This window comes from Larus michahellis, chromosome 9 (genome assembly GCF_964199755.1).
Source record: "Larus michahellis chromosome 9, bLarMic1.1, whole genome shotgun sequence".
NCBI classification, from domain to species: Eukaryota; Metazoa; Chordata; class Aves; order Charadriiformes; family Laridae; genus Larus; species Larus michahellis.
Window position 1 is genome coordinate 22,903,854 of NC_133904.1, and position 13,967 is coordinate 22,917,820.

The 13,967-nt window shown below is 54.6% G+C and overlaps 1 protein-coding gene across 1 annotated transcript; it reads right to left on the reverse strand.

Moving 5' to 3' along the window:
* Positions 1-3,384: 3,384 nt before the first annotated feature.
* Positions 3,385-13,936, reverse strand: HEXA (hexosaminidase subunit alpha). The gene is made up of 14 exons (XM_074601148.1): positions 13,666-13,936; positions 9,996-10,094; positions 9,553-9,618; positions 9,356-9,402; positions 8,905-9,015; positions 7,986-8,087; positions 7,755-7,887; positions 6,561-6,741; positions 6,163-6,249; positions 5,742-5,814; positions 5,114-5,294; positions 4,698-4,788; positions 4,157-4,261; positions 3,385-3,663 (listed from the first exon to the last, which is right to left on the reverse strand). The coding sequence occupies exons 1-14, from the start codon at positions 13,907-13,909 to the stop codon at positions 3,600-3,602; spliced, it is 1,584 nt and encodes a 527-aa protein (XP_074457249.1). The 5' UTR covers positions 13,910-13,936; the 3' UTR covers positions 3,385-3,599.
* Between the last annotated feature and the right edge of the window lie 31 nt (positions 13,937-13,967).

The following is a 13,967-nucleotide window of genomic DNA, read 5'->3' on the forward strand; positions in this document are numbered from 1 at the left end:
GTTTGCAAGTGCCCCATGCACACGTGTGTGCAAGCATGTGCATGAGTGCGCATGTTCACAAGTGTTGCTATGCATGCCTGTGCAAGCATGTGCACAAGTGCAGGCATTCACAAGTGTGCATACGCACACGTGCGCAAACATGTGCATGAGCGCATGGTTTTGTAAGCGCCCATATGCATGCGTGTGTGAGCATGTGCATGAGCACTTGTGTTCACAAGCGCCCAAATACACACATGTGCAAGCATGTGCATGAGTGCACATGTTTACAAGTGCTCGTATGCGTATGTGTGCAAGCATGCGCATGAGAGCACGGATTTGTAAGTGCCCCTATGCATGCACATGCAAGCATGTGCATGAGCACACGTGTTTACAAGCGCCCTTGTACACACATGTGCAAGCATGCGCATAAGCGCACATGTCTGTAAGCGCCCATATGCATGCGTGTGCAAGCGTGTGCATGAGCACACATGTTCACAAGTACTCGTATGCATTCATGTGCAAGCATGTGCATGAGTGCACATGTCTGTAAGCGCCCACATACACACGTGTGCAAGCATGTGCATGAGTGCACGTGTTTACAGGTACTTGTATGCATACATGTGCAGGCATGTGCATGAGTGTAGGTGTTCGCGAGCGCCGATATGCATGTGTGTGCAAGTATGTGCATGAGCGCACATGTTTGCAAGCACCCATACGTATGCGTGTGCAAGCATGTGCATGAACACACGTGTTCACAAGTACCCGTACGCATGTATGTGCATGCATGTGCATGAGCACACATGTTCACAAGCATCCTATGCATGCAGGCGTGTGCACACAGCTGCAAATATGTGCCCTCGCATGTCGACATGTGCAAACGCAAGCATGCATGTCACGATAGACACCCCCCCGCAGCCGAGGCCGGCCCCGGGGCAAGCACCCGTGGGTGGGTTTGGGCCTCATCCTGCTGAAACCCGGGGGCCCAGCAGCCGCTCCTCACCGCCGCCTGGGTTTATTTTTAAACCCGCTGGCCCCGAGTGATTCACACGCTGCCTGTTCTCCGTTGCTCCCCGGCAAGTTTTACGCACCCAAAATAGATGTTCTGGAAGGAACGGGCCAGGCGGTGGCAGGGGAAAGCGGGGTGCTCCCCCCGAGCCGATGGGGATCCTGGCCTTGGCAAGGGTGCAGGCTTTCCCAGGACACCCCCGAGGCGGTGTTTTTGAGGGAGATGCTGGTGGAGACCCCCCCAGGAAGCAGGACCATGGGGTGGTGTTCAACCTGGATGAGAAACACCAGGCTTTCGTGGCAGGCGTGGGGCTGGGGGGTCCCCTTTGCCAGCCCCACCGTCCCTGCAGCGTCCTGTACCCCCAGGGGGTGACAGGGAGCCCGGAGAGCCGAGGGATGGGCAGGGTGAGGGCAGGGAGCTGGGATGTGGTGGTGAAGAGCCCCTCGGCACACACAGGGCAGCGCCGGGGAGCAGAGCACCATCCCCGGGAGCAGAGCATCATTCCCAAGAGCAGAGCACCCTCCCAGGGCCAGGGTCCCCATTGGCCCCAGCCCCACCAGCAGCAGCCCCCTGCAGTGACAAAAGCACCCGGCGAAGGTACCAATTTACACCATGCTGGGGGAGGGGGATGGGGGGGGAATAAAAAAGGGAAAAACCCGAACTTTTAAAAACATGAGGGAATACTGACCCCCTTCCTCTCTGCCTGCCACCCCTTCGGAGCCCAAAGCGCCACATCCCAGCAGCGAACCATGGGATCTGGGGTGTCCTCCCCTCAGCGTGGCTGCGGGAAGAGCCAGGCAGAGGTGGCCAGGCAGAGCCGGAGCAGACACCCGGGTCTGAAGCCCAGGATGCCACCAGCCTGCACCAGGAGCTTCTGCTCCGCAAGTACCCGAGACATTTGTGCCATAGAGCAATGGTTGCCAAAGCCAACCCCAAAAGATGCCACAGGGAGGCTGAGTGGCATCAGCGAGGACTCAGGTCAGAGCAGAAGGAGATGTCCTCACGGGGACAAGAAGATTGTGATCAGCGTTTGCTCGTGCCAGGTCTCGTAGGGAAGAAGGAGCGCTAATTACACCAGCCCTTCGGAGCTCGTCAGGACTTGACAGCACATCAAACCCCAGCAAAAGGAAGCAGCTACTATAATTTAGGTCTTTTGGGTTACTCGATTTAAGAGAAATAAACACGCTTGGAGTGACAGGCAGGCAGGTCAGCAATCCTGGCTCCGCTCAGCCTTAAATACACGAGTATTCACGGCCAAAACAACAGGGTTTCCCCTGTGCACTTGGAGGAAGCAGAGGAGCTTCTTCCCCCAGGAACCAGGGCACAGGGAGGCAGCCCTTCCCCTCCCGCCCTCAACAAGGGGAAAAAAACAGCCCTCTCTCTCCCAAATCCGGCTAAACTTCCCTGCTTTGGGGTGGCTGAGCTTCACAATCTTTTTTCCCCTCCCCTTCAAGATATAGCGCTTCAGAGGAGCGGCGTTTGGGTATCCCTTCGCAGGAGGGTGAAGAAATTCCAGACTTGCCCATTTCTGAGTATTTTTAATTGAAAGTTAACTCAATATTTTTAATTTAAAGGTCAATAGTAAAGGGTTTCCAGCCATAACAGCAGATATTGCTTATTGAAGACCAGACTAACAGTCCCATCAGCCAGGATTTCTCCCCAAGAGATTCCCTAGCTTTGAGCTGGATGTGGTTTCCAGCAGGGCAACCCCAACCATCAACGGACAAAAACCACGCCTGTCGCAGCTCCATGGGACTGCAGCACCACCAGTCTCTTCTCCAAGGAAAATACTATCCAAACCTGTTGGATGCAGACCTGGAGCTGAGCCCCCCACCCCGAGGAGGACAGATCAGTTGGCCGAATCCTGAGCAGAGGTGAGAGGCGATGGAAGAGCTGAGCCGTGGCTCTGTCACATCCACGCACTGCTCAGCTTCGCGGGTTTGAGGTCTCCTTGGAGAGGCTTCAAGGGGTCTTCTCAGAAGCCAGAGGAGGAGGTGGCAGCAGAGATGGTGGCTTGCAGGAAGGTGTCCTGCCTGGATGCAGGCAGAGAGAGGAGACAGAGAAGGACAGGAGCAGCAGAACACTGACCGCTGGTGCATGGAAGGCCACAGAAGCAAAACCAAGGTCACCACACAGAAGCGCCCATGTCCAGGTACGGACGGTGCGAGGTCAAGAGGAAAACTGGGGGTGCCCAAACCATGTCCCTGCAGGGACGGAGCGTGACAGCAGCAGAGGCTAAGCACAGTCTGAGCAGGCATCTAGCAAGCTCCGGAGCCACCGGGGTGAGACACAGCCAGGTGCTGCTCCACCAGCATCTCTGGAGCAAGCCCTACCCATTCTCCTGCTAACAAAAACCCTTGCACGGTCTCCCAAGCCCCAGCTGAGCATGAAAAAGCACCTTTTTCCTCTTTGGGGTCATTTATTTATAGATTTAAAGAAACAAAAATAGAAAAAGAGGCAAAGAGTGCACACTAAGGAAAAAAAAGATCATTGCACTAAAGCAAGAGCAGAAGTTGGGCGTGGGAAGGGGTCCCTTGGCCAAGATGGCAGCTCTTGAGAGGGCGGGATCATTCCTCCTGTGTGCGCAGTGACCGAGGGCAGCGGGACTCTCCCTTCAAAACCCACCAAATTCATTTTCACAGTATCCTACGTAGAGAGGCTGCGCCCGGACACCACGCCTGGAAAGAGAGGGGAGAGATGGCGTTAGGCAGAGGGGACAGGTAGAGCCCACAGTCAGATCTGAGGGGGCAGAGCAGTGCAGGGTGGCCATCGGCGCCCCGTTTCAGGTTCCACAAGGAGGGAGCAGTACTCATCCTGTGCTTAGAGACTTGGTTTTTTTGCTCTTGTGTGGGAGCATGAGGTAAGGGCAGGTTTCCAGGGGAAGCTGGTGCTGCAGGAGGGGCGGCAATAGCTGACAGGTCCCCCTTCCTCAGCACAAAGCCCTCTCCTTGACAAGAGCCACCAGCCCACGCCGGCAGCAGGGGCTCTCTTCCAGCACCGCACAAAGCAAGCTCTGCCCACACACAGGCAGGAGAAAAGCTCGGGACTTTCCGTAAGAACAAGGGTTATTTTGCAGCAGGGAAAGCCCACTTCACCCTTGCCGCCCTCCTCGGGGTTTGACCCCAGAGAGGGGGGCATCTGCGCTGTCCTGCTGCGAGGAGGGACGGTTACCCGAGAAGCTTGCAGCGGAACTCGGCCAGCCGCACGTAGGCATCTTGCAGGTCCCTGACGGTTGCGTTGCTCCACAGTCTCTCTGCTACGGCCCCAGCTCTTGGCCTGGAGGAAGGAGGGACAGAGGCAGCCAGGTCAGGGGGAAATCGGAAAGCTTCTCACACAAAGCCCTGAGCTCCCAAACACTTTCCTGAAACACATCCTTCATCACACAAAGGCACAACGCTTCTGTGTATCGGAAGATCTACTTCTGGACAGATGTGAGTCAGGAGTGGACTGGGGTGACAGGGCAGAGACCAGTGGCGTTAAACACAAACTGGCTGCAGCAGCAGGTTGTACAGGAGCATGTTATGGTCTTACAAACCCCCATTTAAGCCTCACTGAGGCTGTTGCTAGCACAGAGGCGCTGCCAGGGGACAGGGAAAAGCACCACGTGCGAACCAAACCTGCAGTGTGTGGCATGGGTGGCTCAGTGGCGAGGGAAAGGGGGCTGAGCCATTCCTCATGCAGCTCGAGCCAACCTCCCCATGGCTTCTCTTACCAGAGCCTGGGAGTCAGGTTAGTGACGTCCACATATTCACCCCACATGCACGCCTCTCCGCCGATCACCCGGTCCTTCTGCTCGGGGCTGCCTGCCAGAGGACACAGTATTCAGGTGATGGTGTGTTGCAAGATAATGAGGTGACTTATAGCCCTGCCCACAGAGGCGCCTGTAACAGCAGAGAGCGGCTCAGCTACGGAGGCAATAGCTTGCCATTCTGGAAGCCTCCGCTTCAAACCCCGGGCAGAGCTGTTTTCTGCTGGCAGCAAGGGAATGGAACATAGCACAGGAACCAAGGACACGGTCAGTCAAGCACCGTCACACCAGCAACGAGAACGGATTAGCAAGACAGCCAGCCTTGGCGCTACCTCCTGACAAGTCAGCTGCTGTATGGGAAGGGGACACAAGGAACACACCTTCGAACTTCAAGGGCTCCACTTTGTAGGCCGCCATCCAGTCCTGCCCGTAGGAGATGCGGTTGAGGTACCAGGGGGCAGAGAGCAAAGCCCGGTAGCCAGCCTTGGTGACATTCGCCATTTCCTCCATGTATGGTGTGGGGTTCTCCTTCCACACGTGGACGATGGTGTCTGGCCTCACCTGAAGAGCACATGTGAGCCCCGTGCACGGGATCACTGTGGCAACAAAAGCACCACCTTCCCTCGCAAGCAGAGTGCCCTGACCCCTCCACAGCTGCAAAAACCCCCCCAAAGGGAAACCGAGGCAGACATTGGCTTGACTTTTGAGGCACTTCCCATCCAGTTTGCAGAAGCAACTGAGGGAGGGGTAAGCCCATTTGCAGAGGGTCCTGGTCAGGGTTAAAACTGGCCTCTTGCAGTGTATATATAAGAACCTGGAGAGAAGAGGGCGTTGACAGCAGTGTGACAAAGCCACCCTGAGGGCAGCTCACTGGCAGCACCATCTCAAGACCAACCCCAGTTCCACAAGAGAATCCCCCCCATCAGCCCCAGCACAGCACCCCCAGATCGCACCAGTGCAGCTGGCTGGGGTGCTGGCACTTTTCACCAGGGCACAGGCAGCTCTCACCTCCACTCCGTTGTCAAACACCTCCTGCCACACGATATAACCTTTGCCGAGGGAAGAGATGATGGCAAGAAGCCTGGAGTGAAAAGAGTACCGAGTTTTGGGTCACCTCAGTTACACTCCCCTCTCTTTGCTGGTTGCATACAGCCAGGGCAGCAGCACCAATATTCCCAACACCCACAGCGGGATGTGAAGGTACTTCTGAAGAAGGGAGAAAGCATGGCGCCTTATGGGGCTTCTTCTCCTCAGCCCCAGGCTTTTTTGTGGTCAATCTCCCAATAAAACATGGCTAGGCTACTCCGTCAGGGAGACGTGCCCGAATGGGCGTGCTCCTGAAAAGGAGATCTGGTGTCCTTGAGACAGCAGAAGACATTTGTGCTGGTCACATACTGCAGCTGCAGGCCCAAGATGCAACCGTCCTTACCTCTGGATGTAGAATGACTCTAATTTCTTGTAATCTTCACCAAAACCCATCTCCTTCATGAAGGCACGGATTTTTGGATTGGATTTCCTGTGTACCAAAGAGAAGAGAATAAAAGCACTGCAACCCGAGCACTGGCGTAAGGACAAGACACAACCAAGTCCTTCCCACATCGGTCCAAGGCCAGCCCAAGCATTCCAAGAGCTGTGGCTGCGCCAGCACCAGCGGCTTCCCACAATCAGCATCACTTTGAGCACCAAAACCCCAGGCACCAACACACAGAGCCTGGGGGAGCAGGACACCAAAGATCTGCAGACAATCACGACCACAAAGGAATGGGCTGGGTCTCCAGTCCCAGGTACTTCCCCCCAGTCCCCATTCCAGACTGATCTGAGACTCACCAGCACGTGAAGTCTACCTCATCGCCACCGAGGTGAAGAAAGAAGTCTGGGAATACAGTGCTGACCTCTTGAAACAAATCGGTCACAAACTTGTAGGTGCTGTTAAGGATGGGGTTGATGGGCCCATAGGTCCCAGAAGGTTCCTTGCCCAAATAGCAGGGAGTCAGCAGGCCTGGAGCACCTGAGTCGTAACAAACACGGGAGAGTAAGAAAGGGGCTAAGCATGGCCATATCATCCTGTGTAACCCCCCGGACCCTCCTCAGCATGGCCCAGCGCCTGCCAGGGGACAGAAGATCTGGACATGGTGCACCACGCATAAACACAGCAGCAGAAAACTGATCCCTGGCTCAGGAAGCCTGACCTGATGGGGAGGGATCTATGTCCTGCGCTCATCTTGTGCTCCCCCCACGCACTGCTGCCCCAAACACTCACTCCCAGCTGAGATCAGCAGGGCTCGAACCTGGTAGGCTGGACATCCTTTCCCCCCCCGCACAACCAAATCCTTGCAGGATGCCACAGTTCCCACCCTTCCCAGGTTTCTCCTCAGTATCTCTCATTGTGGGCCCGGCTGCTTTTTTTGGGAGATTCCTACAGGAAGCCACACACAGAGCTGCTGGGGAAAGGTAATGCCAGTGCAGTCCCCAGCACCCTCTCCCAGCTCTGTGCACCTGCTGCAGCTGGGGAAGTGGGGCAGGCACAGTTTTGTCCGTGACCACATGCACAGGGTGTACTCCAGTGCAGGCCACGGCATCTGGAGGCAAGGGAAGCAGAAAGAAAGACAAGACATTTTCCTGGAGCTTCTCACACTTCCAGACATGGAAGAGACAGCACTTGCAGTCCCTGGAGCAGAGACTGGGGCACAGTTGAGCAGAGCGAGGAAGCTTGGTCAGCTGTACCCCTAGTTAAACTCGAGATCCTTGCAATACCCACGATGTTGCTTTTGGCACAGTGGATGTTCCCCCAAAAAAATGACCCAAGAAGAGATGGAAAAGTTTTCCCTTTGGATTTTGTTCCAGAAGTTGGACCACTGGGTCCTGCTTCCCCTAGACGATGGTTTGCTCCTCCTCAAAGCCAGCCCGTGGGACATGGCTGCCCGCACCCAGCTTTTGGGATCCAGGTTGCAGATGCCCTTTCTCCCCCCAATGCAACTACAACTCTCCTCACAGCAGCAGGCGGCAGGGTCTGCTCCTCACCTGGACCCCAGGAGAGGGTGTGCCCAGGAGTGTCGAACTCCACGATGACCCTGATGCCACGCAGCCGGGCGTACTCGATCACTGTCTGCACGTCGCTGGCTGTGTACACGTGGGTCATGGGGTTGAAGGCTCCCTGGGGGAACACAAGAAACCTCAGCACCTTGCTCAGGTGCCGAGGGAGGGATCTGCTCGCCCTGGGCTGGGCGCTACATGGTGATTGGGGTGGGTCACCTGCTTGCTGAGCTCTGGGAAGGTGAAGCTCTCGTAGGGGAAAGATGGGTCATCCACAATGTGCCAGTGAAACACATTGAACTTGTTGTAAGCCATGACATCCTGGGAAGGAACGGGAACAAAGATGAACATGCCTTGCCCCTTCTGAAAGGTCACCCAGCTTGCCACAGAAAGGGAACAAGGTCCCTGTGCTCCAAAAGGACAAGGCAGAGCCCCCAAACGCTCCCCAGCATCCAAGAGGGATTCAGACACCTCTCTTCTAACACAGCAGCACCACAAAGAGCTGCAGAGGGCCAGTAACACTCCTGCTCACAATAAAAATCCCTGCTCTCCTTATAGCTGAGCCAATGGTGGAGACCTGTAAGATTAATTCTGCTTGGGATGATCCACCACCCACGTTCATCTAACGCGGCTGGGAAGAAGTCAGTGTTTTCCCTTGCCTCAGAAACAACCCAGCCTCGGAAAGTAATCTGGATTGCAGGAATCTAAGACACTTCAGGGTTTTCTTCCTTATCCTATTTACAGGGGGAGCTGAGAAATCACCCAAACAAGGCAGCTCTGAGTTACACCCTGAGCAAACACAGCCGTGGGCACTTGGAAGGACCTACAGCATGGAAGCATTTATCCACGATGCACATCTGTATATTAAGAATTGACGTCATGGTGCCATCCCACCCTGGCCTGATGCTTCACCTAGGGACAAGCAAGCTGGTTTTGTTTAAAAAGCCTAGGTTTGACAAGCTCTTCCTCGATGAGATGCAGATGCAGTGGCCTACGCATTAGACAGCTCCTAGGATCTTTGGAAAGGAGAAACACGAAAAAACCAAAAAGCCCTTGAGGCCACCCAAGGAGCCCTCAGTTGTTGCAACGGAAGGGACACCCAACTAAACCACTGGGTCTCCCAGCACAGGCTCCCTACCAGAGTTTCCAGGATGGCTCTCAGAGGCAGGTAGTGACGAGAGGTGTCCAGCAACAGTCCCCGGTGAGGGAAGCGGGGAAAGTCCACGATTTCTGTCTTGTTGATGTAGTACTGCATGCAGAGAACACAAGGAAGTACTGAGCAGGGCTCCAGGCAACACAGCCATTAGCAGGAGACAATTAGGGTCACCTTTGTCCCCAGAACCAGCACGACAAGGAGGGGTAGCCTCGTTGCCCAGTATGCAAGCAAGCCAGAAAGAGCTGTGACGCTTTACTGCTCAGAAGGCAGGAATCTGGCTGGATTCACGAATTCCTACTCGGCCCTTGATGAGACTGTGCTGCACTGCTGGTACCCCCCTCATCCCAAGCATCCTGGCAATCCTCAGCCTGTCCCCATTGAGGCAGGAGCATTAGAGAGCTGACTGTCCCCAGGAGATGAGGCCAGGACTCACCGTGCCATTCTCGTCTCTCCCAATGAGCTGGCTGAATGTCTCCAGGCCTGCAGGAAAACCACACACAGTCACTTTCTCAGCACAGATTCCCCCAAAGGAACAAAGCTCAATTAACAAATAAGTCTATGGAAAGAGAGAGGCACAGAGACATCCTGAGGCAGGGAGAGCGGGAATGCCCCACAGAAAGCACACCTCACCTCTGAGAGCTCCCCAGACAGCATCCGCAGAGAGCAGCAAGGAGCCTTCTGAGACAGAGAGCTTATCTGAAACACAGCATCAGAGGGGCTGGCACTGGCATTAGGTCCCACACTTCATCACACGCTGCTACAGGCCATGACAGCCCCAGCTATGGGGCTACAGTGGCACCAGGCAGAGGTTTTGATACAGGACTGCACCCTGGGATCCCACAGAACTGACTTTTGGGTTTGTTTTTTTTTATTTTAAACCTCCTCCATTGCTTTATCAGCATCCTCAGGTAAGTCGCTACCCCCTGACCCTGGTTTCTCAATAATACAGCAAGGATGATGCCTCCCCAAAATTGGGGGTAAGTGCTGCACGGTGCTGTTTCCAACTGACAGGCACAGAAACAGCTGCACACCCACTCCAGTCACTCTCCCTCGCTCCCAGCCCCGATACTCACAGTTTTCCTTGGAGTCCAGGCTGGGAAACCCATCACAGCCTGGCGTGGCAACAAAGATGAGGAGCTGATTGCAGGCTGTCCCCCACAGCGGCTCACTCTCTGCAAAGGACATAGACTACAGACATCAACCCCATCCTGGCTCTTTTCCCTGCTTCCAGTCCACCCCTGTCCTCCCAGCCCAGCTAACAATGGAGGCGCAGGAGTACATGGACTTTAAATACACGCGGCAGAAACAGGCACTCCTTCCTTCACCGCAGAGCGGGCACAGGGGTGTTCAGCAGGGGCTTCCCCTTCAACACAGGCAACCAGGAGCACACGAGCTGATCCCAACCTTAAGCGCAGAGAAGGTTTGCTGGTGAGGAAGGCTTTGCAATGGAAGCTTAAAGGAGCACACAGAGGAGAAGAGAAATCAGAGGATGGTTTACCAAGGCTTCCTGGACACCAGCCCCTGCTCTAAGCAACAGCCATGACTACCCAAATCTTCTTCAGGGAGGGTGAAGAGCTTCATGTTTCCAAACTCTTCCAGCACTGGGAAAAAAACACGAACCCAAGAGCTCTGCTACCCTACCTACCCTTAGAGAGGGGAAAGAAACCCTGTAAAAAAGGGTGGAGAATGATTCCAAGCATGCTGCAGAGTTAGGCTGAGTTAGAGGCCACCAAAAGATCTCACCCAGCACAGAAAGGCTCCCAACCGACTTCACCTTCTGCAAAGCTGGTCCCAGGCACAACAGCTGGAAAAATAAACCCAGACACTTTCAGACCCCAAGCAGGAGCACTGGCCACACCTCCCTATCTGAAGGAGAACCTCCAAGGGTGCATAGCCCTGAGTTCTCACTGGATTCGCACACACAACTCCAAAGGGAGGTGTTCAGCATTCACTGAGGCACACAGGTCTACTCACAGCAGCCTCTGGGCAGGAGGAACGTGGGTTAGTTGGGGTGGGACCCTGCTAATCCCAAGCAAGGTCCATGCCTACACCCCCACAGCATTCCCAGGAACAGGCAATGCTCAATATGATCACTGAAAAATAAAAAGCTTGGCTTTGAGTGAGCCAGGTCAGAAGCCAGGGACCAAGCAGACTTCAGAGAGGCCATGGCACTGCCAGCGTTCCGGTGAAACAGAGAGAGCCTGTGCTCCAAAGCTTGCAGGAGCCAGAAACCCCACATTTCTCCACGAAGGAAGGGCAAAACCTTCACTGAGAGAAGGGAAACAGCTCAAAGACGGTGCTCAGTTTTAAGCCTTCCTCTCGGTTACAGACGAGCCGGTAGCCAAGGCAACCTCGCAGATGTGCGAGCTGGCATGCCAGCATGGTAAGACCTGCTTCTTCCGCTCAACAAGCCAGCAGCTCACCAGGGACGGCCACTCTGAAGCCTGGGGACAGAAAAAATACTCATTCCGTTGAGAAGCCTCAAGAGAATTGGTCCCACCACCACACACCATGTTTAGACCTGCCCAGGGAGACACCACCAAACCCAAATGTGGCCTCCTTGGCCAAGGAGCAGGCAAGCACTGGTGCTAATCACACCTAGAAAGCAACACAGATAGGCACAGCAGGGATCAGTGACCCATCAGCCACGAAGGCCGAAGTTCATGGTTCCAAAGAGCGCTGTGAAGGCGCATGTCTAGTTAATTATGGTCATGGACTGGAAGCTAAGGACTCTAACACAATGATTGCAACAGGATGGTAGCAATAAGACACCAGGTATGGCAGGTCCTGGCTTGACCTCCACGCAGGTTCCTGGGTCTCTCCCAGACTCATTTCGGAGCTGCCCATCTTAATGGCAAGAAACAAGGGAAGAGCAGCAAGGGAAATCCCAGTTAGGGATAAGGAAAATATAAATATTCTTCACCCTGAGGGTAGTCAAACACTGCAGCAAGGGCTCAGTTCTCCACGCGGGAATACTGCAGTTTCAGCTGGACACAGAAGCTTGGCCCAACAGCAAAGCTGTCTCTGACCCCAGGCTTGGCTCTGTTTTGAACCAGGGCTTGACCAATCCCTCCTAATTTAAATTGGTCTACGTTTTCATGCTAGAAGTCCAGCATGAATGTAGAGTTTGGACATAATCTTTCTTGCTTATGAAATCGACACAGCAGCTTTCTGAAACAGACAGAAAACAGGTTCTGTCTTATTTTCTCTATTAATAGAAACTATTTTCTTCCATTCAGGGTTTCCATTGCCTGTTATTACTAACCACCCATGTGGGAAAACAAAAGGAAGGGGAGGAGGGAAAAAAGCCCTAAAATTAAGAGTGTACTTTCAGTGTCAAAGCAGGGCGTATGGAAAGTGGTGAGTATGCACACAGAGCTCGATCTTGTGATTGAGCTTGGAGAAGTTGCTCCAAGTGATTTCACGGTCACATTTCTCCTTTGAGAGGAACAGGAAAATGTGAATAATTGTATCAGCTGTTTAAGTTTAGTTCCTAGCAGCAAAAAAAAGAAAAAAAAGAGGAGTCTTCTCAGCTCCCAAATGAAAACTTATTTCTATTGCTACTTACAAGAGTTGAAGAAATAAAATAAGCCAAATGGTTCTTCCCAGTGTTTCAAATTTGACTTTGTTGAGGGACGATGTGCTTGAGACGAAGCAGAGCAACTTCCAACGTCGTCACCCTTCTCCGCTTTTATCAGCAGCGACAGAGTTCACACTGACATTTAAAACACTCGGAAGCAGAGTTACTAGCTCTTTTTGATGAATGAAGCGTTTCATATTCCCCAGCTTCAGGCTGCCACAGACCCACGCAGGCACCGAGCATCCGTACGTGCCAGCTCCCAAGCCTGCGCATTTGCCTCTGCGAACGCAGCCAGGGAATTTCCTCCATTTCATCCCAGACATGCAACGGGTGCTATCATGAAGAAGCCCGGGCACAAGAAACCTTTACAACCTGTCCCAAATCAAGCCCAGACTCTCAAAGCTTTTGCCTTTCCTCATCTTACCCTCCAATTCCAGGATGAATCCAAGAGCTACTACCTCTCTGCCAGGAAAGCCACGCTGCCTCGGGATGCTTAACAGCTCACCTTGGGCAGAACGAGCCCCATGGCACAAATATGTACTTGCTAGAAACAGACATGAAGCAACAAGAGTCTTTCCTCAAGGCAAAGCTTCACACTGGACACCAAGAACTGCCAGAAGAGCCAAAACTTGTGAAAAGGGCTGAAGCTGGAGCGACTGCCAACGCCAGGGGCAGCTCTCCCTGCAGTCGCATAAAAAGGAAGCAAAAGGAAGCAAAAGGAAGTGCTGGGGAGCTGAAACGCGATCTGGAGGAGATAAAATACGGATAGAAAGAGCAAACTCGTGATAGCAAGAGCCTAACTCCTTGAAGGGAATGCAAGACAACTAGTGCTCACTGTGCCACACAGGATTAGATGTATTTTATTTTAAAACGTGCGTGCCACAGGCATCGCCCTCCACATAGGAGCACAACGCTGCCCTGGGCTATGAGACCCGATTCAAGCCCCCGCACCATCAGGGCACAGCCACCACCTCCCCTCGCCCCCAGCCCCTGCTGCACTGAGGCAATGAGGGGGCTAAAGAGCTGGTCACCCATCCAAACCCAAAATAAGCGAGGGTTCGGTTTCGCGGGTTTTTTTTTTAGGAATAAAGCCACAGGCAAGAGGGCCAACGGCCCTGCCCGCCGAGCCCCCCGCCCCGCCGGCAGCCCCCGCCCCGCCTCACCGGTCGGGCGGGCGGCGGCGAAGAGCAGCGCCCGGTACCGTTGGAAGGCCGCCTCCAGCACGGCGCAGCCCGGCCCCACGGCGGAGCCGCCGGCGTAGGCGAACTGAAAGCGACGGGGAGAGAGCGGGCAGCGGCCGCCACCCGGCGGGGAGCGCTGGGCCTGGGGCTGGGGCCAGACGGCGGCCGCTGGCTCCAGCAGCATCGCGGCCGCCAGCAGCGGCAGCAACGCCCGCCCCGCCGCCATGTCGCGCCCCGCGGCCTGAGGGAGGGGGCGGCGCCGCGAAATGGCAGGTCGGCCCCAC